Genomic DNA, 23,766 nt, shown 5'->3' with positions numbered 1-23,766 from the left:
ACATTTAAATCAATCCGTCTGCCATACCTTATTTTAGGTTCAGGTTGTTGTTGTTTTTCCAGGTGATGCCATTTCAGAACTTTGACATCTGACATGCAGTTTAATCATTTCTCAATGCAGATCTTTCTGTGTAAATACAAGCCTATTCATGTAAAGAAAGAAGACTGAGAAGATATTTACTGTAAGTTTCAGAGATAGGTGTAGTCTTGTTTAACTTGTGACCACGCTCAGCTTTGATGTGGTATCGCAATTTAACATGGAGGGAAAATATAAGATTACACACACCACTAGTTGACAGCAAAAACAGATTGTTAGTCTGACTGAAGTCACTCCTCATCTGGAAACTAATTTTTAACGTAAACAAATGAAAAGCTGAATTGTTACTTCTGCATAAAATATTATTTATTTGTTATTCACATTTGCACAATTTAAAGTAGCTACGAAGAGCTTTCAGTTTTTGTTGATTCTAGAGGCACCTTTGGTCAAAAGCGGTAGTGTTTTTGTTTTTTTACGATACCAGTGCCGAAGTGCAAGCCGACAGCGCATGCATTTCTTTAGGAAGCGAGTGGAAGAGAGAGCACGTTATGCATCGCAATGAGGTAGGCTACTGTTTTTATATCTGACTTTGTCAGATTTTTAATGGTAATATGACGATGGTGAAAAACGAATATTTAAAAAAAATATCTCCCTTGCCAAGTTAAATTTTTCTCACCACCTTAATCAATGCGCATATGTCACAAGGGGTTGAGATAATTTTCTCACCTTTGTTTACCTTTACTTGTCTCATTTGACTTGGCCCACATCTTGTTGCCAGGCAACACACTTCTGTGTCTGTAACACGGTGTTTGCAATGCATGCTCACTTTGGTGCATAGCTATCTTTGTGAGTTGAGGAGCAACTTTCAGAATAAAAATCACTCCACAGTTTCTATCTATGGTTTCTATCATGGACCTATGCGCAACTACGTCACGCTTCGGCGTTAACCAATGAACGGTAGTTTTCCGAGTGTCTTCTTGCCCTACATTTAGTCTGTGAGACAGAATGAACACCCTGTTATCTTGCAAAGTAACGTCCACAGATACGCAAACAAACCAAATATGTTATTATGATGTGCTGAGTTATGGCAGATGTTTGAGGTTTAGGGCAGGGTTGCAAACGCGACCTTTTGTACTAGTTTGCGAGGCGGGATTAGTGCCTGACAAGCCGAACTCAGGGACTACAAATAATTATGACAACGCAGCGAAGTCATTGGCTGAGTGCGGAACTGGCGCGGCTTTCTGAAGTTTACTGAACTGTTTACTGTGTAGCGAAATTTGATGAGACAACAAACGCGATCGGATACGTAAATGGACGATCGAATACGTGTATCAGTGAAAATGAAGTGAAGGAGTGTTTTTGTTCATTTATGATTTGTCTTTTGTTCAGCTAAGCTAAAGTGCCTCGCGCTGCTCTGTCATTCACCACCAGCTGTAGGTTAGCTTTCTGTAAGCTAGTCAGTTAACATCAAGATGAGCTCCGCACGGGAGATTAAACGTAAGTGATGCTCTATGTTGCTAACACAATATTTGTTTAGATCATTTGACCGCTGTTGTGTAAAGATATTCATGTTTGATTGTCGTAGAGCTGCAGAAAGCGAAGAGCAAAGCGCAGAACAGCAGCAACTTGAGAGAGGAAGCCAGTATCTGCAACCAGCTGGGCGAGCTGCTGTCCAGATGTGGTAAGTGAATCGTATGACGTTGTTGACTGATGTTTCAGCTGTTTACAATATTGGATTTACTGTTGAATGAAAAACCGTTTAAGTCAGCCTTTAGGAATCCATGCGGAAGACAATTATCCTTGACAACACAGGGACTTTCACACAGACCAGACGTTTTCAAACTGTAGTCTCTCAGTAGGCTAATGTTTTCAGATTTTCTCATCATTTTGTTAAATATACAGATGGAGAGACGGTGTTAATGGAAACAACACAGCTGCTGTCGGCTGTTTACAAACTAGCCATATAGGCTATTCATTCACATTAACACATTACCAAAAATAAGGGCAAATACTGGTGATCAGACAAGACATTTTCAATCACCAACTTTGAACCGTCAGCTCAGAAACAATCACAATCACCTACTGTTGCATTTTGTTATGCTCTTCCCCTCTTATTGTGAAATTTCGACATTGACTTATAATACATTTGCTTTTGGTACCTTATTAACCCATTTTTTTAAATCGTTTCTGGTCCTTGTGTTTTTCAGGTGATTATGAAGCTGCCATCAGTGAGCACCAGCAGGAGTTGGCTCTGTCGGAGGTGCTGAACGATGTGATTGGACGAGCTGTGGCACATCGTAAGATTGGAGAGTGCTATGCAGAGATGGGGAACATAGAGGCTGCTTTGAAAGTGAGTTGAATTGCTATATTATGATATGATGTTGTTGTCATCAAACCAATTCTTAAAACCCTTCAGTACTATAGTGATACAAATGGGGGCAACATTTATAAACATCCCATACAAATCCTTACAAGGATGTTAAGAAAGCAGTGTAAGGTGTTGGATGTATTTTTTCTTCTTAAGCATCAGCGGTGTCACCTGGACCTGGCTCGCTCCGTCAGGGATCATGCGGAGGAGCAGAGGGCGCTGGCCACAATCGGCCGAACCTACCTCTTCCGTTATGAGTCGGACCGATCGCGGAAGAGTTTAGAGCAAGCAGAGGACGCCTTTAGGAAGAGCCTGGCTATCGTGGACGACCGTCTAGAAGGTCTGTTTGTCTACTTGCCTGTTGGGATCCCAACCTGTTTAATGGAGCGTATTGTAATTATTATCCGGTTCCCATATTTTTTGTGTAACTTGTTTGTTCTTTAAAAACTATGTTCTCATCTCGCAGGCAGTGTGTCGGGGCGTGAGATTAGCGAGATGAAGGCACGTCTCTTCCTTAATCTTGGCCTGGTCTGCGATCACCTGGAGGAGCCCAAACGTTGCAGCGAGTTTATTCGCAGAAGTGTTTTTATTGCAGAGTAAGAACATCTTAAACTATACTTTGTCTTAATGCAAGAACTGGAAAAAATTGTGACATGGAAATGTTTCATTACTGACAGTGTTCAACAAGGAAGTGTGCATTATCATCGATACGGAGTTTACCATAAAGTATTGTTAACAATGCTGTCTCCCTTCTCATCTTCTCAAAAGGAAGAGTCAGCTGCTGGAGGACCTGTACCGTGCAAACTTTAACCTGGGCAACATCTACTTCCGAAACGGTCAAAAGTCCAATGCAGTGCGCTGCCTAGAACAGGCCAAAGAGTGTGCTCGGAAGATCAAAGACAAGTTCAGTGAGAGCGAGTGCTTTCACTGCATTGGCAAGGTATGAACACGCTCTAGAGTAAGCCGTAGCACAAATACTTCAACCAGATTTAGTTTATCGAGTCATGGTCGTTTTGAGTCATTTGTGCATGTCCTGGGACGTTTGACCACAGGTGCAGCTGTCACTGGGAGATTTCGTGGCGGCTCGACGATCTCTGAAGAAAGCTTTCTTGCTGGGTTCCCAGCAGCTGGTGGACAGACAGGCAGTGAAGAAAGCCTTCAAACAAGGTGAGGAAGCAATTTTCTTTTCATACAAAATGAGTCTTTTTGATCATTTGTATATAGTCGTATATTTTTTAATTCACTAAGACAGCTGAGTTGATTTTATTTAAATGTCACAGCGGACCATGGATGCAAATTGGAGGAGGAATTGGGGGAGGAGCAGAGCAAAGGACTTGGCTCCCATCAGACCGTGGGGCTGGCAGAGCAGCTGGGGGACCTTTACTGTAAGGTTGGCTGCTACAGTAAAGCTCTGGATGCATATCAGGCTCAGGTAGAGAACATGTTAATGTTTCTTTTGGCACACAGTAGACACTACATTTTTTTGACCGCTGTCCAAATTAAGTTTATTTACATGCTAGAACGTCATCGCAATTAGTTTACGTGAAGCTTTGTCGTCTCTTGGTGATGCAGCTAAAGGGTGCGGAGGCGTTGGGGAAGCCTGCCAGGGAGCTGGCTGTCATCCACGTGTCCCTGGCTGCGACACACACAGACCTGAGACAGCACAGCAAGGCGGTGGAGCACTACAGACAGGAGCTGGCTTTACGACAGGGCAGCTCCAATGAGGTTTACATGCACCTTCATGCAACATCACTCTTTTTTTTTGCAAAATCCTAGAATTTTTATCAGGGTTTCATGGATATAGCTTATATGACATACAGTATATAATATACAAATATGTTGGTTTAAGTATAAAAAATCCCCTATATGATGGTGGGAGAAGATCTGACATAAAAACTGACAATTAAAAAATACAGTGATGTCACTAATACTATAATACAATAGATAACAACTCTTTGACAGTTTTTTGTGTGTATGTATGTGTGTGTGTGTGTGTACACACATTAGGAGTGTAGCACGTGGCTGAACATCGCGGCAGCTCAGGAGGAGAGCAGCTGTGCACGAGAGGATGTGGACAGCAGCTACAGCACAGCGTTACGTTGTGCTCAGGACTTTAAGCAGGCTAGACTACAGGTGAGCTGGAACGATGGGATGCAAAATAATGGATAAAAAGCCTGTTTGTTGGCATCACTGCCTGACAAAAAAAAAACGTAATTTACTGAACTTTGAGAGCTTAAGTCAACTACGTTTTCTCAAATAAATTTTCAAATGATTACATAGTTTAGACCCAGAGCCTCTTTCCCAGACATATCCAAAGAAAAGACGGTAACAGAATAACCAGGAGCGTGGCTAATGGTAACTGTAAAATACCAAATTGTATTTGGACAGTCAGCTTTCTCCATAAAGGGCAGTCAAGTCTGGAAAACATTACCCATTGAAATGAAATCAAATAAATACCACATATAAAGTTGTTCACAACAAAGGTTAGAACCTGGCCAGAAGCAAAACAAGCCTGTACCAATTTGCGCAATTCTGTTGCTTACAGGTTATACTGTTTTTTTTAATGTGATGATATCATACCGTACCTTATGTGTGTTGCTGTATGTGTATTCTATTGCATTCTGTATTATACTTTTGTTTTAATATGTTGATCAATGAAGGCTTTGTATGTTGATTAAGTTGTTGTAAATGAGCAAAGGCTATATACTCTCTGTGCAGGACATCAGTTACATTCTTTATATTGGAACTACAAAATTATTATGCAAATTATATTTTTCTCACATTTTCCTAAATAGTCGATGCAAATGACAGTCAGTATAAATTTCAAGTCATCAACCGTTAAAGTATGATTCAAATTTTATTGAACAAACCTCCAAATGATAACGGTATTTTTTTCAAAAATAAAAAACTCAAAATGCACCATTCCAAATTATTATGCACAACAGAGTTTCAAAACATTTTATAGGTTGTAAAGAAATAAAAATTGTAATTTGTTGAATTTGCATTATGTGAAGGTCATATTTAGTGAAATCAAAAGCTATTTCAATCAAAAACATCTTAACAGGCCAAGTTACATGTTAACATAGGACCCCTTCTTTGATATCACCTTCACAATTCTTGCATCCATTGAACTTGTGAGTTTTTGGAGAATTTCTGCTTGAATATCTTTGCAGGATGCCAGAATAGCCTCCCATAGCTCCTGTTTTGATGTGAACTGCCTCCCAACCTCATAGATGTTTTGCTTGAGGATGCTCCAAAGGTTCTCAATAGGGTTGAGGTCAGGGGAAGATGGGGCCACACCATGAGGTTCTCTCCTTTTATGCCCATAGCAGCCAATGACACAGAGGTATTCTTTGCAGTATGAGATGGTGCATTGTCATGCATGAAGATGATTTTACTACGGAATGCACTGTCCTTCTTTTTGTACCACGGAAGAAAGTGGTCAGTCAGAAACTAAACATACTTTGCCGAGGTCATTTTCACACCGTCAGGGACCCTAAAGGGGCCTACCAGCTCTATCCGCATGATTCCGGCCCAAAACATGACTCCGCCACCTCCTTGCTGACGTCGCATCCTTGTTGGGACATGGTGGCCATTCACCAACCATCCACTACTCCATCCATCTGGACCATCCAGGGTTGCACGGCACTCATCAGTAAACAAGACTGTTTGAAAATTAGTCTTCATGTATTTCTGAGCCCAGTGCAACCGTTTCTGCTTGTGAGCATTGTTTAGGGGTGGCCGAATAATAGGTTTATGCACAACTGCAAACCTCTGGAGGATCCTACACCTTGAGGTTTGCGGTACTCCAGAGGCACCAGCGGCTTCAAATACCTGTCTGCTGCTCTGTAACGGCATTTTAGCAGCTGCTCTCCTAATCCGATGAATTTGTCTGCACCAACCCGTCTGTGCTCTGAATCAGCCACAAATCTCTTCACAGTACAATGATCACACTTAAGTTTCTGTGAAATATCTAATGTTGTCATACCTTATCCAAAGTATTGCACTATTTGACGCTTTTCCGCAGCAGAGAGATCCTTTTTCTTTCCCATATTGCTTGAAACATGTGGCCTTCTTAATAATGTGGAACGTCCTTCTTAAGTAGTTTTTCCTTTGATTGGGCTCACATGGCAAACTAATTATCACTGGTGTATGAGATTAATTTCAATGATCCAAGGCGTCCTGAGACACAATATCATACATGAGTTTAATTGAAAAACAAAAAAATGTATGTTAAATGTTAAAAAAGTTTATGACACTTCAATCCAATTTGTATAATAATTTGGAACACGGTGTATGTGAAACTGCATCGTCCCTATTTAAAAGAAAAATGGAACTAAAAATAAATAAATAAGAAAAAGGAACTGGATTTCAAAGGCATTTCCCCTCCTTTACGGTAGAAACGCGTGCTGAGGCTCTGGCTGGCGTCCCAAAGACGCTGCGGCGCACCGACGGCTGACGACACGGAGGCTCGGCTAGGGGAGCTGTGTGCCGCTGAGGGCTGGAGGCCGGAGGGGAGCGATGGAGAGGAGGAAGAGGAAGAGGAAATGGACAACAGTGAACCTCTGGATGACAGTGACTTCGTTCTGTCAGACTCAGGTAGCCGCTGGCTTGGCCAATGGGGAGACAAATGGATTCAAATATTTACCAACATTATTTTATGTTTGTTGTTTTTGATTCATTTTAACTGTGGCTTCTCTAGATGATGATTTGGATGGTTATGACAAGATGGTCTCGGGGAGAAGAAAGGCAGGAAGGGTGAGTGGTAAATCAGCTGTCATTCAGCACAAGAATTCATCTCGTCTTTGTATACCAAGTCTTTTGAATTCCGATGTGATTCATAACTTGCAACTGGTTTATTGTCTGATGCCTTTGCTTTATAGGTCATGTATAAATTTGACTCTGAATATATTGCTGCTTTTTCATCACTGTAATATTGTACATTCTGTTATTTCAGTAATATATTTCCTCCTGACTGATTTATTATTATTTTTCTTCATATCTTTATTTGTTTCCTCTTAAAAAGCTTCATGTGGACAGCTGTTGAGAACTAGCATGTAGGCTGAAACACTTAAACAAAGCATCTGTTTCGTCCAGTGTAATTGTGATGTCCATGTCAAATAAAATCTAACTAAACTACCTTTTTTTTTTTTTTTGTGTGTGTTTTAGTGGAACAAGAGGAATGAGAAGGGCGAGACGTCTCTGCACAGAGCGTGTATAGATGGAAACCTGAAGCAGGTCCAGTATCTGGTGGAACAGGTAGGGGAAAAACCACATATATAATAATTTTTTGTTGAAAAACATTTGAAACATGACTACAGACAAACTAGCATGATAACGTTAACAGTTCTCTGCTTGTCTGTGTTAGGGTCACCCAGTGAACCCCAGGGACTATTGTGGCTGGACCCCCCTTCACGAGGCCTGCAACCACGGTCACCATGGTAACTGATTTAAGATGGACTGCAGTAAACCTTGTTCTGAAGTTGTGTTTTGTGATTAAATGAGGGCGATAAAACATTTACCCGTCCTCCTTCCCTCAAACGTTTGTCTCTCGTTCTCTCGTCCAGATGTTGTGGCCGTGCTGCTGGAGCGTGGTGCCAACATCAACGACCCGGGTGGTCCCTTATGCGAGGGAGTGACCCCTCTCCACGACGCGCTCGCCTGTGGCAATTTAAAGGTGGCAAGGTTCCTGGTAGAACGAGGGGCATCTGTCAGCCAACGCAACTCCAAGGTGTGCTTGTGTGCACTGTAATAAAATTACAGGAGCTGTTTCTTTAATAGAATACAATGCGGTGGGGGAAAAAATTCATGTGACCCTCATCAACAGCATGCTTAGTATTATTTCGAATATCAATTTTAATTTAACTGAAATTAACGATGGCCTTTTACTATACACGTTTAAAGATAAAGAAAAAACACAGGGCAAGACGTGAGCAAACAAATGTTGTTGATTTGATAAAAAATTACCTAATAATAGACGGTAGTTGATATAATGTCTTTGGTTCTGGTATTTGTGTTCAAATTAAGCAATTTCCTCCTTTTTAGCGTACATATAAATTTTCTGTTCCATAATTTGAATTTAGAACTGTACCAAAATTTAGTCGTACATTTCAACTTTCAAATTTTAATTTAACAATACATTTCTCTCAAAAATACAGTTATACAGACTGTACACCAACAAAGAAGCTTTTTCCATATTTGTTTTACAATTTCCGTAATGATTTTTTTTTTTACCATTCGGGCCGTTGTAATACAGAAATCAGCAACATCTTTCCTTGAAAAACAAATCTCATCCGAATTGGGATCATGTGGTCATACATCTAATGCGTTCACCCTCCTCTGTCAGGGGGACTCGGCCATGGACACCCTGCGTCAGTGGCAGAGGACGTACAGCAGAGAGTTGGACCAGGAAACCAGGCAGGAGTGCATTGCTACGGAGCGACTCATGAGGAAGTCTCTCGCCGGGGGAGGTGAGGCCTTTGCATTGTCCCCCTCAGTTTTGACTTTTGAATATCCTTTCACCTTTTTTTTTCACCTCCTTTCGCTTTTTCCACACTTTTTTTAAATATTGTTTTGCATGATTTTGTCTTTATTTAGGTCTCTGATGGCTCTCTTCACTTGTTTGTTCTCTTCAAACGTTTTACCCCCCTTTTTTACCTTTTTTATCTTGCATTGTTGAAGAAGGCCTGAGACTCAAGAATGTAATTGCCAACGACTGCTGCTGTAATCATTGTGCATATGACAAATAAACAATCTTGATTCATAACCAACTTCTCTCTGTCTGACACAGTGCCTGCTGCTCCAGCTATGGCCAAGCCTTTCGATTCTCTGCAGGACAGCCAGCTGTTTGACGCTGAGAACTCTGAGCCGCTGTCACCCACTGGAGGGGGCTGTTACTCAGGCCAGGAGCGGCCCCGCACTGACAGGGGCTCTGAGGCCAAGGCGCCACCTGCCAGTTCCAAACGCTGGCAGAGCAATGGCTCAACGCAGCGCCACAGAGCCAGAGGGACCGAGGCTGCCGTCCTGTATGGGGTAAACCCTGACAACAGCTTTTTTTTCATATCATACAAATGAGATTAAAAGGAACTCTTTATTCTTTAGAATTCTTTAAAGCTATGGTGTGTAACTTCTGTTGATTCGGAGTAATTACAAAAACACAGTCGGTGCATTGACAGGAGATAAGCCTTTGGTGATCGCACACAGATATGATACCTTCTGCTGTTTGTCCAGGTGCTTTCTTAGCAGTAGAGTGTCAACTGAAACATTTCTTGGGTGCTTCATTGACTTTTTCTTAGCTCCTGCGCCAGTGTCAGTGGGTGACACCAGTTTGTTAACATTGCCATACTGAGAAAAACAGGTCGAGTTCTGTGTAGCTGATAGGCTCAATCAACTTTGTGTCAACTCGTTTGGCGATGGCTTGAATGAAACCGACATTAATCTAAATGAAAAAGTTACACACTAAAGCTTTTAAATCAACAATCACAGGACATGATTTGTATGTATTTGTATTCCTTAGAATAACAGCAGCTCTTCAGACGAAGGCGACTGCGACGGCCCACTCAGCCCCCTCCGACACGTGCGCCCTAGACACCATTTCCCAGAAGTTCCTCCGCACAGGGAACCCAGCGTCATCCCCAGCTCGGGTGGAGAAAGCGTCAGGGAGGCTCCCCCCCCTGCGCCGTCTGTCTTCGCGCGAGACGAGTACCACAGTGCCATTCGAGGCTTGGGCAGTGCCAAGTCCCGTCTGCATGGTCAGTCCCAGCAGCCCAAGTTCCCCAGCAGCACTCCAGCCGTTTCATCCAGCAGCAAATCGGCCCTGGTTCCAGAGGAGGAGTACCTGGCCGACGACTGGTTGGAGCACGACATGGAGGAAACCCAGCCCAAGAAGAAGAGGAGGCTTCGAGAGGAAGACAACTGGATGAGAGGGGAGGACATCCCCATCTCCAGAAGTCAAGACAGGCACTCCAACTCTAACTCAGGCTACAGAGGTATCAAACAGACTTTTGTCATGTAATAAAACACTTATAGGTGCAGTGTGTAATATCTGAATATTAAGTAGTAACAGAAGCTACAGTGGCCTTCAAGGACAATAAGTTAGTTACTAAAGATGGCATCATCCACCATTGCCTCATGTCTTTCCACAATATCAAGTGATGAAGTGAAGATGTAGTTATTTATACTAAAGTACTTCATCTTCCAAGAGACACACACTTTAAAAATGCATATGGCCATTAAGTTTGTCCATTCTGTGCTACTGTAGAATCATAGCAGTGCAAACTGGTGGCCTCCATGGTGGCAAGACCAGCTCTTATGTAGATATAAAAGGCTCATTCTAAGGAAATAAAATAAAATCAACTTTTATTTTCAAGCAATTATACACTAATTAAAACAAACTCTATTATATTTAAATTAAATTATACACACTGCACCTTTTAAAAGAAAAGAAAAAAACATACAAACAAGAAGATGCTAAGAGGTTATAAAATGTCATCTTTTATATTCATATTTTTTTGAGCGGAAAAGTGTGTTTTAACCGTTTCTGGATAATAATATTATTTTTACTTTCTAATTTATTTTAAGAGCAGTACTGTGTGATTTATAAGGAACTTAAAAATACGAAGAACTGAATTACAGGCACAATTATGGGATGACGGTGACAAGAATAATTCTACATTGCCCCCCTATTTCCTACCATGCTCCTCTTCTCTTCTAGGCTCTGCAGTTCCCAGCTCATCCAGCAGGAGTCTCTCTCTGAAAAGGAACGGCTCTGTGAAGCCCCACCAGGTCAAAATGACTCAGATGCCGGGCATGGTCAGGTTAGGAAGACGGGAGGTCAACCGCTCACACAGCCCCACGTTCACAGACGATGATGACCTAAGACCAGAGACCCCACCACTGCCGCAAATACACATGCAGGTGGGATATAAGAATCTCTGCATCCTCCCGTTTTTTACATTTTATTCTACACCTGGTCGCATTTTGCATTGTTGCAAGCCAGCATGCATTTTTGGCTGTTCTGACCCACTGCACAAAGGAAGTTAGATCACATCAACAGAGCCGGGAGATGAGACGGATGTATAAGCAAAAGGTCAAATTCAAGGCGCAATGTTATGATGAAATAGTATGTCCCAATTGTAGGCATGCTTCATGCAAAGTTACTGCTTTCCTTTTATGGACAGCTGCAGTTCAGTATGTAGTATAGTAAAAAAAGAGGCTATAAGATTTGGAATGTAGGGAATGTATTTTTATTTTTTATTTTTTTGTATTCCACATCTTCGCCTACATTATCAGACCTCACAAAAGGCTTAATACCACTTTTTTCACGTATGCAGTTGTACTCCCCGACATAGTCCTGTAAACAGGGGTTCCCTTTTTCAAAAATGCCATTCCATTTTGCTTATATGCATGTTTTATTTGTAAAAATGTATTTCAGCCTCCATCTCAGACGTATGCTGCTCCCATGCCCACATCACTTCCTCCACCAATCAGAATGAGGGTCAGAGTTCAAGAAGACGTTTTCCTCATCCCAGTTCCGCAGAGGTTGTGCCAAAACATTTTATATTGGCTTAATAATTGCTTTAACTCTGAGGCCCATACTGCTGTACTTGGCATGTGTCAATCCACATACACTCACCCTCATCACGCTGTATTGCAGTGAGGCAGACTCCTGCACTGTGGCATGGCTGTGTGAGCAGGCTGCTCAGCGTTACTACCAGAAGTGTGGCCTGCTGCCTCGCCTCTCGCTTCAGAAGGAAGGCGCTCTGCTCTCCCCACAGGACCTGCTGCTGGCTGTGCTGCACACTAATGAAGAGGTGAGGCCAAGACATTATAACCAAAAGACTGCTGGAAGTTTACTGTTTTCCTCTTTTGTTTGGGACACGAGTAATAAATGTTGGTTTGTGTTGTAGGTTCTGGCGGAAGTTTGCTCCTGGGACCTCCCCCCTCTCCCTGAGCGCTACAAGAAGGCCTGTCACAGCCTGGCAGTGGGTGAGCAAACACACACAAACACACACACACACACACACACACACACACAAAATCATTCATATTTCTTAGGGGTGGTAGAATGGCCTAGAGGAAGAGGTGCCGACCAGTATCCATGAGGTCGCCGGTTGGATCCCCGGCACCGGACAGAAGGGTGTTACTTACTATACTAGTGGTGGCTGGTATTACATCTACGGTGCCCACCATTTCAACCATTGTGTCCTTGAGCAAAGCCCTGAACCCCAAACTGCTGTACTATGGCTGACCATGCGCTCTGACCCCGTCCGAAGTGTGGTAACTTGAGAGGGGATATGTGAAAAGAAGAAATTCTAATGTGCCTCGTGTAAATCGACTTATATAGATAACTTAACTTAGAAACCGTCGCTGAGCCTGGCATGTCTTTGTCTTCCCTGCAGATGAGAACAGGCGTGTGACCCGGCTGTGCGAGGCGCAGGATGGTAGCTCTTCGGTGTCGGTGTGCGGCCTCAGTTTGGCGTCCTCTTCCCTCAGTCCGCTCCTGCGCGCCCTCAAACTTCAGGCCAGCCTCACCGAGCTGCATATCTCCGGCAACCGTCTCCACGATGACCTACTCCCCGAGCTGGTCGCCACCACCGTCACCATGCCTCGGCTTCGGCTGCTGGACGTTTCCTCCTGTCACATCACAGGCGAAGGGCTGGAGAAGGCCATGAATGCTTTAAAGGGACATAGCCATCCTGCGTTTCCGGTAAAGAGCCCAGCCGGACCAGGCTGTTTTAATTTCTACTGGTTGTCATCCGTGTCCCCTCTGTGAATTCATGCCACTGGGCGTCTGTCGAAGCTTATTTAGGTCCCGTAACTGTCTCTGTTTGGATTCAAATTGTGTTGAAAATTGACACTACGGTTATAATCATTTATACTAAAGTCAATTTAAAAGGGAAACATCACATATTTTTATATGCCTTTTCTTCGCCATGCAGATAGTTTCAGCATAGACTATTAGAGCACAGTGCTCTCAGTACAGCTATAAAAAAACTCAAGCCACCTTTTTATTGAGTTGTTGACAGAGTACTAGAAATGAATATCTCTGAATCTTAAGATAAGTCTAAAACCACATGCGTGACTGAGAAGGTTGCCTGTTCTTAGTATTTGGGTAAACTGACTGGTGCTTGCTAGTACTTCTTGCTGTGGTGGTACATTTGTATTCAGCAGATCTAACACTAGCCTCCATGAAAAGCCAGTGGAAGGACTTTAATTTTTAAGTTTTATTATTACCCTGCGTTCATAAATACTGTGTTGTGATTGGTCAATCACGGCATTCTGGCATTTCTCGATAAGTGACCGCTGTTTAGGATAATTCACCGTTGATATCAGTTTTAGCAGTTCAAACAGTTGTATTGACTATGTAACAGTTCAATTGCTGAAGATTTTTTTTTTATTTATTTATTGTTTTTTTCTTGTTTGAATTGCCTCCTGAATGCATTTTGTTGATTTCATTGACACCTTGACCGTTGATGGCTGTTAGTATCAACTGATATCAATACCCCTCCCTGTGTCCAGAACACAGTGATGAAACAAACCGTCATCTCGAAAGCCCATGCACTATTCTTCCCACCACTTTTGAGGTCATCCATTTATTACAAATGTAACTTAACTGAGAATTCTGTCTGTCTGTCTGTCTGTCTGTCTGTCTGTCTGTCTCTCCATTTTGCACGTCACCTCTCTCTGGCAGTGCCTGGAGGATCTGGACCTGGGCATGAACCCGCTGGGTGATGGTGTGTCCGAGTCTCTGTCCCGTCTTCTGTCCTGCTGTCCTGTGCTAGCCAGGCTGTCTCTGCGCGCCTGTGGCCTCACCGCTCGCTTCCTGCAGCAGCACCGAATGCCATTGGCCAGCGCTCTGACAGGTAAAGCTCTCCAACAGGCAGAGTCATTGTTAATGGGATGGATATAGTTGTGTTTGCTTTGATCGCTAAAGATCCAATCATCAGTTTCTTCCGTAAATTAAATAACTTTTATTATCGATTGCTCTGTTCAGCGGTTAAACTAAAAAGACGGGGGGTTTTTTTACAGAAAGAGAAAAAGAGGAGGTTTCACAATCCAACACTGGATCAATTTCGTCTTGAAAAAATGTTTTTTGGGGAGTTTAAAGGTGCATTATGCAACTTTTGGTGTGTCAGAGAATTGAACATTTTCTAAGGTATATTCTCATAACTGATAAACATACTTTACTCACAGGAAAATTGGATCTCTGAAACACTGTTTGAAGAAGGAAAGCTACCTGAAAAGATACTGTTTCACTGTTGTTGTTTACAGCGGCAGGGCCCACAGTCTTGTTTACAAACATATTTTTAGTCTGACGTTTGGTTACAGGTTCCTTTAAAATAATTTAGTTGTGATTTAAGATGATAGAATTATTCAAGACTAAGAATTCCATTTTGAGAAAATATATTTCATTAACTAACTGAAGATCCTCCGCCACCTAAACTGTATAGCGCAACTTTTAAATGAGTAAATAAATAAACCCATTCAAATCCTTTTGATCATCTAGGTACAGGCCACCTGAAATCAGTGTGTCTATCCCACAATGCATTGGGCTCCACCGGCTTTGAGTTGGTGTTGAAGACTCTTCCTCTCAACAGTCTCACACACCTGGACCTGTCCGCCGTCCGCAGGGGTCCTTCTGATTTCCCGGCACTGGAACACCTAACCAACGTCCTGTCACTGGTAAATCACATTCTGTACTCTAAACAGTTTCAACTACAAATAATGTGCACAATGCAAATTAAATCAAACATTTTATTTCCGGTAGGACGAGTGCTCACTAACCCATCTGAGTCTGGCAGCAAACGGGTTGACCGACTGTAGCGTTGCCACCTTGGCCAGGTGAGTGTGTATGTGTATGTGTGTGTCTCTCTGCTGCTGCATTTTCTGAGAACATGCTGAATTGTTCATAATTGTAGTGTGATGATGTATTCTAAGCATGCTGGTAGTCTGTGAACATGATCAGAATGAGTGAATATATATTTTAATTCCACTTATTTTTGGTGATTGGATTAATTTAATTGCCCCTACAGTAACAATGCATCAAGGGATACAACAAACTCTCAGAAATGTTTAGGTGTTAACAGTCATCGGCAGTTGTTGGTTCCTTGGTTTCCCCTTCCAGGTGCCTGCCTACATGTCCCACTTTGGTGAGTCTGAACCTGTCGGGAAACCCGTCCATTACCTCAGCAGGACTTCACAGCATCCTGATCTCTCTCAGAGAGGCTCGTCGACCTATGGCCCTTCTAAACCTTCAAGGTACACATGTGTGTATGTGTAGGTCTTTAGTTTTTCAACAAACTGTTTGGCTATACAATGACTGTTTCTCCACAGAAAAAAAAAACATGCACGTAATAAACGTTAATTGTTTTTAGTTTACGTTCATGTTTGCTAACAGTCTTCTGTTTTGCCCTCCATTGCACTTACCTATTATACATGTGAAAACTAGTAAGAGGATCACTCAGATGAGTTGTGGTGCATTGCACCTACATATTAAAACTGGAGGATACTAGAGGGTGGTGAGACTGTTTTGTTTATTCATGTCCTTGGACATTGTATGTAGGCTGCAGTCAGTGTATTAAGCTGTAATTGATTAATGTATCTCGCTGACACTAATACAAAACCCTTCAATCGGACCCTAATTTTCTTGGCACATCTTAAGATACAAACAATATGGTGGTCTGTTAGTTCAAAAACATCGCTACATAGCTATACTATTGTTCAAAAACTCCACAGGGGCTTAATTAGGGGCTAATATACATAATATTAAATAAACAAATGCTAAATTTGGATGCTAAACAACGAGAGTATCAAGTAGGGATGCACCGAAATGAAAATTCTTGGCCGAAACCGAATAAAATTAAACAGTTGGCCGAAAGGCCGAAACCGAATACCGAAAGAGGCTTTTGCAGTTTTGTTTATTATTTAGTCAATTATTTCAACATTGCATACATGAACTCCCAAATGTTCTCCTCAAACATAGCCTACAACTAAAAAGCAACCCTAAATAAATAATTAAACAGTAAAACCTTCAAATCTAAGAGTAAAATTAATATTTTACTAGGAATTAATTTGTGAACCTCTGACTGATTTTTACCTTGACTTATATGAGGACGAATCTACAAAAATATTGACTTATTGCCTTTCTTCATTTTTTGTAGTTGCTCTAAAAAAAACTGCACCACAGCTCCCACCATAATGTTCAGACTTCAGAATTTGCTTCAAAGCCCTGATCATAACAATGAGAGGCTTTAAACGATGTCCATTCTTAGGAGGTGATTGTAACCTTTTCGTCTGTAGAATGAAACTAACGGGGGGAGGCGGCTTGCTGGACATATATTTAGTCGCGCTGTCAGTTTGCCGACTTGGCTCTGTGTATTCAGGCTCGAGAAATGCAATCAGACCGTAGGAGCCTTTTCCCCCAACAGCGCTAACGGACAGGATATCTCCGGTTATCATTTTAGATGAAACTAACTAAAGTTTTGCGCGGCGGCCCTCACCGGCGAGTGACACCGTTACCAACCGTCACACTGTCACAGAGTTTCACCGGGTGAATCGCTGCTTCGCTCGCGCAAGGCTTTTGTGTTTCTATGGTGATTAAACATCAGTCTTGGACGAGCGTTTTAACTTTATGCTGCATTAAGCATTGCACTGTCTGCGCCGTGTTTCATCCAGTTTGAAAAAATTCTCCCACACTGGACTCTGACATATTCATGCACGCACCAAACTGCTCCTGCTGCGCGCTCACGAAGAGACGTGGACTCGCATACACGGTTATGTCTCTCTTTACTGCCATTTCCTGGTTTACAAGCGCGCAGCTCTTTTAAAAACATATTTCCTTTGTGTCATTTAGTTCGCCAATTTTCGGTAATGTTGTTCGGCTTTTTAACTGTTTCGGGCCGAAACCGAAAATGACTTATTTTGCCATTTTCGGCCAAACTTTTTCGGTGGCCGAATATTCGGTGCATCCCTAGTATCAAGTATACACAGTAAACACCGCTTGTTGCTTCGCCCACAGGTTGTCAGTTGTCGGGCCCCTGGGACAGTGCTGGTCTAGACGGATTGTCACAGCTAGTCCAGGATCTTCGTCTTTGCTCTCAGGGACTAAACAAGCTTGACCGAGAGACCTTAAAGCAGAGCTGGGACAGCACTCAGTCACACTTCATTGACCGAAACAGAAAGTGCCTGCTCTCTGCCGGGGCCTCCTCATGAAAAGGGTTTGAACGAGATTCAGGGAGATGCTGCACTTTGAGCCTTGAACTTTTCTAACAGAGATGGTGGTGCTATTATTTTTTAAGGTTAGCTGTAATTACGCACACTCTGTAAAAAGACCTTAAATGTTTCATGTCTTTTGTACGAAGTATTTATGTGTATCTGTGAAAGTCTTTAGTGCTTGAAGACCCCGTGTTACGTCAGCTGTGTGTTTGTGTCATGACGCACCTTGTCCTCAGTCCATTGAATTATTGTATAATTTGATTAAAAAAAATATTATTAAAGTGTCTCATGATGCCTTGGTCTTTGAGTGGCCCTTTTTTCATCTAGATTTAATCAATTCCTTCTGGTTCAGATAAATCCTAAATAAAACCTTTTACACTTCTGTTGGACAGTTGACATCTAACATAGATTCTACATAAAACCCGTTGAACCTTGTCACTCGTCACTGCTCAGAGGTGTGGGCCTGTAGAGTTACAAGGTTCAACATGGTGAAAGGTGAGGCTGACCTCACACCAGCAATGGTGGTGCAATTCATCTTTCAACTAATGTAAAAGAGTTAATCACCCAGATTTGAGTTGTGAAATGTTAGAGAGAGAGTTGAGCTGAAACTGTGTCCAATTCAACATAGAATAATCATAACATTTGAAATGCAACATTTATTGATATAACTGTACAAAAAAAGAAGACATCATTGCAAAAAAAAAGATACAAGACAAAGTGCAACACAGAGTAAATGCAGTGAAGAATAGAAAGCTGAAACATTGTACGTCAGTCGGTCACAAATACTAATACATTTCTCACTTAGAGGTGCTACAAGGAACTTTTAAATATTTCTGATTCAGTGTCATTTTTCCGCTGATGATCATAAATTACATATAACAGCAAACAAGACCATCAGTCCAAAGAATTCAATTTTTATATAGTTTTTTATATGCCTTTGTCATGGGTACACAAACACAAACCGAAAGTTCCTTTGAGCATCTTTAAAGCAGAAGTGATACATCAAAAAATCATTCCTAATGTTTATTTTTTATGGTTTTTATCCTGTTTTATCATACTCATGAGGTGGAGCTCGATTACTCGCCGCTTGAAGATCACATTAATGTGGTGACGTAGGGACGAGGGAGGGGACTGCTAACTGCAGTCACTGACGGGAAGTTGGATAAAATTATCCAACCGCTTCTGCTTTAAAAAAAAAAAAAACATGAAAAGATCAAAATATTGTTGGAAGAAGTATTAGAATAACTTACCTAAGTGAAAACACCACAGTTTAAAATGTAAACTTAACATTTTAAAATTACCAACAGAAAGTGGGTCAAGTATCAATCCTTGCAGACTTGAATGTTGACACAGTTGAGGACCTTTTTGAGTAATTCTTCAAGGTGTTTGTTGCACAGATTTTTAAACTCATGATAATCGTTGCAGACGTTCGTCATATTTTTTGTCCGGCTCTGTAAAAGTCAAAATAACATCATTGCTCCATCCACAACACACAGACTATATCTTCCAGCTCACGGAGCTTTCAGACTGCTAGATGTTTTATTTTACCTCTGTATTGGGGTACCTTTCTGCAATTTTCTCCCCCTTCTTTACAGCGTCTCTGCACTCAAAGCAGATATCCTTCTGCAGATCAAAGCACAATTTAAAAACCGAGCAAAGTTATGAGCCCTAAAAATAATGCTGTATGGGATATAGAAATGTTAATGAAGCATTGTATCAACAATTGAACAAAAACAAATGACACATAAAAATTTAGTTGTTAGCATGTTATGCCATTGAGCGTTCAATAATGTAGCCTATTTGTCATAACTACCTATGTGAAACCTCTTTCTGGTGACTGACAACATAATGCAATATAACAATACAGTATAACAGAGTAGCAATCATGGTAAATAAGTATTCATGAAATTGATACCACAATAAACACACACAACATTTTATCTGCGTAAAACTACATTCTGGTAAGCTATATTATGTATAATTAGTTTATTTGACTGAAAATGAACCCCTCTATTTGTTTATTTCCACTCGGCCCCTCTGTATGATATACAATATATGATGTGTAGCCTAACATAGGGCTAACATAGTCTACACAGACAGACAGCAATCAGCTTTGACTCTGTTGATCATCTCACATTTTGTAATTTGATATACAGTATGAACATGAATGCCGGACTTTCAGAGTGCAACCTATATATATATATTTTTTTTTAAAGCTGCCCGGTTATCTTACCTGTGCCCCCACAAAGATTTCCACTTCCACCTGTTCATGGTCACCAATATTGACCTCCAAGCTTCTCCCGTGGACTATAAATGCTAGAAAAGACAAAAATATATATATATAAGTTTGTTTGTATGTACACTTTGCATGATAGCGATAATGTTATAAGATGAAAACACCAGAACACAGAAGCACACCTGAGCATGTCACCAGAAGGCAGACGAGAAGGACTGAAGATTCATCCATTGCCTGCATTGATCTGGGACCTCTGAGCATGTGTGTTTGTGTCTGGTGATCATCACACCATTTATACTCAGCAGAGTCGATACACTTTAACGGAAAGTGTATTCTCCTCAGCTAAAAAGTAATTTAGATGTGAATGAGGCGAAAAGTCCGATATCATCTGAGAATGTTACGTATTTTCATGTTTCATCCGGCTTTTGATTTTATCTTTTGTGTTGCTTCCTCTGGTTGTAAGAACATTTAGACCTTGTGTTCATCTGATTAGGCATATGAGATGGGATGTGCTCACTCTCGCTCACTTCCATCTTTAAGATATCTGAGTTGTCAATACGTTGGTCTCATAATCTGATTTTTCTGACTGCAGATGTAGGGTTGCCAACATGCAACTTTAATAATTAACTGCGATTTAGACCTGACGCGTGTATGTGTGTGTGTGTTTGTGTGCATCTGTGTGTGTGTGGGTGTGTGTGTGTCATCAAATCAAAATTTTAATAATGCAAGTTTTTGCAACATCTTACATTTATATTGTCATGTGTCCCGGCAGCCAGTATGATTATGTCTTAATTGTGGCTTTAACAGAAACCGACAAAACCTTCTGAGAAGCTTCACCACAAAAAACATCGGATTTTCATGTGTGATATGATATGACTCAATAAAAAGCCACCGTTAATATTTCTTTAGTTATTTTGAACTGCAAAAAAAGTATAAAGCATGATGCATGCTGTCCCTTTCTGACTCATTTTTCCAGAAGCTGTTTAGCTTATTTTAACATAGAGGTGTGTGTGTGTGTGTGTGTGTGTGTGTGTGTGTGTGTGTGTGTGTGTGTGTGTGTGTGTGTGTGTGTGTGTGTGTGTGTTGCGTGTGTGTGTTTTTTCAAGTTTCAATGCCCAGCGTTTGTTATCAAATTTTACAGTCCAACAAAGAATATTCACTTTGAAATGCAAAGATTTATTCATATCACCTTAGCACAGACACAGAACTACAAATTCCATGTACAGGCATTGCACAGTCAATGAAGGTACAAGACAAAGTGCTACACAAAGTAAATGCAGTGAGAAAAAATAAAGCTGAAAGAGATCCTTGATCATTACGGTTGGTCACTAACACTTGAGGTTTTTCATATAGGCAGTTTATTATCCATACAGTGAAAATCAGCGATATCTAATTATTTCAATTGATGGCTCCTCCTCTCTTGGATAAAAGAGCAGGTCCACATCAGACACCTCCTTTGGCCTACAAAAAAAGAGGAAAAGAAATAACAAAATTATTCAAACGTATTGGAATGATTTTGCTACGTAAAAGCAGCAACAGTAGGCTACAGTATAAAGTACATGTAAAAGTCCTGCATTCAAAATGAAAAATACTCATTGCAAAGAAAGATACATGTGAGTATAACATTGATCTAGTATTGGATTGAAAAAATGAATAAGGACTTTCTGAAAATATGTTAAGTCACATTGTTAGTCGAACAATAATAGCGAGCGGGGCCGGTAACTCACTTGCAGGCTTGAACGTTGACACAGATGGTCCTCACATCATCAGCGGTGGTGAGCTCCTCGATTAATTCTCCGAGGTGTGTCTTCACAAATTTGCGGCACAGAGATTTCAAGAGGCCAATTTTGTCACAGACGGAAAGTAGCTTTGAGTTCAGGCTCTGTAAGAAGCAAAAATAATATAATTTCAACTTCCACTGTGCCCCGACCAGATAGTCCTGCTATCTGAGCAGACATTTAGACATGTTTTTAATTTATTTACCTCTGCAGTGGCGTTAGGCCCAGCAGCTTTCTTCACCCTGTTTAGAGCCCACTTGCACGCCCAGCAGATACCTGGAAGCTGCAGATAAAAATGACACATGATTTTAACATTGAGTAAAGAACTCTATTGAACTGTTTGTTTTAATAGTTTTTTTAGAACCATTGAGCGGTACAACTATCTGATATTTCACAACAAAGCAACATGTAATCTTTCGTGCAGATTTCTTTTATGTTCATCCGATGGGAACTATTGTCCTTTGAATAGTAAAAGTTTGGACAAAAGTATGGTAGCCTACTATAAAGTGACTAAAGTGTTCCACAAAAAGCTTTCACTGTTAGTAGTTGAGTAACCACTACATATTCTGTCAACTCAAGTGCCATGCTTACATTTTCTGCTGCTTCATATGTACAGCATACTTAACTACAATTCAGGGGAAAATATTTAATCCTGTAGGCCTACTCTGTATATTGATTTATCTGACACATGTAGATTACTGGTTGGATAGGTTTTCAAAATACCAGAACAAATCTTTCTTAAACTTCTGATTCTTCGATTTAAATACCTTTTGTAGGCCCAATGAGTACACTATCCTCATTAACCTCATTAACTATTTAATGAACACTCTGATTTATTTATCACTTGACCAGTGGAGGGGCCTGACTCCAAGGTTGGAAACACCTATATCTTAAAGTTCATAAAGTAGCTAAAACTCCCACCGAGGGGCGCTCCGGTGGCGTAGTGGATAGAGCGCGTACCATATTAGCTCAGGCCTCATTGCAGTGGTCGCGGGTTCAAATCCGACCCGTGGACCTTTACTGCATGTCATCACCCCTCTCTCTCTCTGTCTCCCCGTTTCAACTCTGTTCTATGAAATAAAGCTTGAAAAAAAACAAAATAATCTTGAAAAAAAACTCCACCTCGACCTGCTACTGACAAATTGTCAGTATTACCTGTTATAATTAAATATATAATTAATATGCGAGGCACATTAGTAAGGGTTAGTACTTTTGTTTTTTTGCACAAAGTATGTTATTCCCCTGTGTTTTTGCTTAAGATTAGTATTCTTAACAGAGGATTGTACATGAATTGAATTAGCACTACCTCCAAAAACAATCAGAAGCTTACATTTAGTCAAGTTGGGTTATGGCTGGGTTAAGAAATAAAGTCAGCGTTAAAGTCAAGTTTAGGGCTAAGTAGTCAACAGAAAGTCAGAAAAAAGCAGAGACAGTCTGTCGATCATCTAACATTTTGATATACAGTATATGTATACATATATATGATATTTGAACATTAATACTGGACGTTCAGAGTGCAAGCTTAATCCTTCAGAAGCGATGTTACCTTGCCAGCCCCCACAGAGATTTCCACTTCCACCTGCTCGTTGTCATCAATGTTGACCTCCAAGCTTCTCCCGTGGACTGTCAAGACTGTCAAGACAAAATAATTTGTTTTTGAATGTACACTTTGCATGATAGAGACAATGTTATACGATGAAAACACCAGAACACAGAAGCACACCTGAACATGTCACCAGAAGGCAGACGAGAAGGACTGAAGATGCTTCCATTGCCGGCAGTGGTCGATGATCTCTGAGAGTGTGTGTTTGTGTCTGGTGATCCCACACCATTTATACACAGCAGAGGTGAGGGGCGACAAGGCAACACCTCTGCAAGTCTCCACAGACATACATTGACAACCCAACCACAAACAGCTGTTCATAGGCCTGAAACCTCTTTCACACGACCCCACTCCTTGCTTCTCATCTTTTCCGTTCAATGCACGAGCGTCTCTGTCATAGCACAGGAAACTTTTGCCTATTTGTAGTCAATTAAACCAAAATAGAGAAGGGTGAAAACATTTATCATTATCCCAAACCTTTTCCGCAAACCACAGGACACTATGTGAATTGTTAATCATTTCAGTCATC

General features: G+C 41.1%; 3 protein-coding genes across 5 annotated transcripts; 1 reads left to right on the top strand and 2 right to left on the bottom strand.

The window, feature by feature from the left end:
• Positions 1 to 1,371: 1,371 nt before the first annotated feature.
• Positions 1,372 to 17,617, top strand: tonsl (tonsoku-like, DNA repair protein; the record flags this gene model as incomplete). The annotated part of the gene is made up of 28 exons (XM_080043087.1): positions 1,372 to 1,533; positions 1,622 to 1,717; positions 2,244 to 2,386; positions 2,561 to 2,748; positions 2,875 to 3,000; positions 3,173 to 3,344; positions 3,457 to 3,571; positions 3,685 to 3,836; positions 3,977 to 4,129; positions 4,412 to 4,537; positions 6,805 to 7,003; positions 7,107 to 7,162; positions 7,574 to 7,663; positions 7,773 to 7,845; positions 7,972 to 8,135; positions 8,751 to 8,874; positions 9,195 to 9,436; positions 9,921 to 10,392; positions 11,118 to 11,320; positions 11,838 to 11,944; positions 12,060 to 12,216; positions 12,313 to 12,391; positions 12,805 to 13,112; positions 14,097 to 14,268; positions 14,913 to 15,088; positions 15,174 to 15,247; positions 15,531 to 15,664; positions 17,424 to 17,617. Exons 1-28 carry the CDS (start codon positions 1,509 to 1,511, stop codon positions 17,615 to 17,617), a joined length of 4,320 nt encoding a protein of 1,439 aa, XP_079899213.1. The 5' UTR covers positions 1,372 to 1,508.
• Positions 17,618 to 18,342: 725 nt separating this feature from the next.
• LOC307262285 (uncharacterized protein) lies at positions 18,343 to 20,155 on the bottom strand. Of its 3 annotated transcripts, none has more exons than XM_080043118.1 (5): positions 20,039 to 20,155; positions 19,854 to 19,936; positions 19,169 to 19,243; positions 18,909 to 19,071; positions 18,343 to 18,802 (listed from the first exon to the last, which is right to left on the bottom strand). In XM_080043118.1, exons 1-4 carry the CDS (start codon positions 20,115 to 20,117, stop codon positions 18,943 to 18,945), a joined length of 366 nt encoding a protein of 121 aa, XP_079899244.1. In that variant the 5' UTR covers positions 20,118 to 20,155; the 3' UTR covers positions 18,343 to 18,802; positions 18,909 to 18,942. The 3 variants fall into 3 exon arrangements, with proteins under 3 accessions (XP_079899244.1, XP_079899242.1, XP_079899243.1); XM_080043116.1 differs by having other exon boundaries at positions 18,343 to 18,805; positions 18,922 to 19,071; XM_080043117.1 differs by having other exon boundaries at positions 18,922 to 19,071.
• Positions 20,156 to 21,579: 1,424 nt separating this feature from the next.
• Positions 21,580 to 23,406, bottom strand: nkl.4 (NK-lysin tandem duplicate 4; the record flags this gene model as incomplete). Its single annotated transcript, XM_080042254.1, has 4 exons — positions 21,580 to 21,738; positions 21,840 to 21,917; positions 23,181 to 23,266; positions 23,358 to 23,406. 4 exons carry the CDS (start codon positions 23,404 to 23,406, stop codon positions 21,580 to 21,582), a joined length of 372 nt encoding a protein of 123 aa, XP_079898380.1.
• Between the last annotated feature and the right edge of the window lie 360 nt (positions 23,407 to 23,766).

Source organism: Ammodytes marinus (assembly GCF_949987685.1).
Source record: "Ammodytes marinus genome assembly, chromosome: 15".
Classification (NCBI taxonomy): Eukaryota; Metazoa; Chordata; class Actinopteri; order Uranoscopiformes; family Ammodytidae; genus Ammodytes; species Ammodytes marinus.
This window is presented reverse-complemented; position numbering and strand designations above follow the sequence as displayed.

What these genes read in the sequence shown, in the direction of transcription:
- LOC307262285 (XM_080043118.1), bottom strand. Translation starts at nt 20,117, where the DNA reads ATGCTCAGAGGTCCCAGATCAATGCAGGCAATGGATGAATCTTCAGTC. An exon ending in CCTTCTGGTGACATGCTCAG is followed by an intron (nt 19,937 to 20,038) that starts GTGTGCTTCTGT and finishes TGTCTTTTCTAG; the next exon opens with CATTTATAGTCCACGGGAGA. An exon ending in AAAGGTACCCCAATACAGAG is followed by an intron (nt 19,072 to 19,168) that starts GTAAAATAAAAC and finishes TGACTTTTACAG; the next exon opens with AGCCGGACAAAAAATATGAC.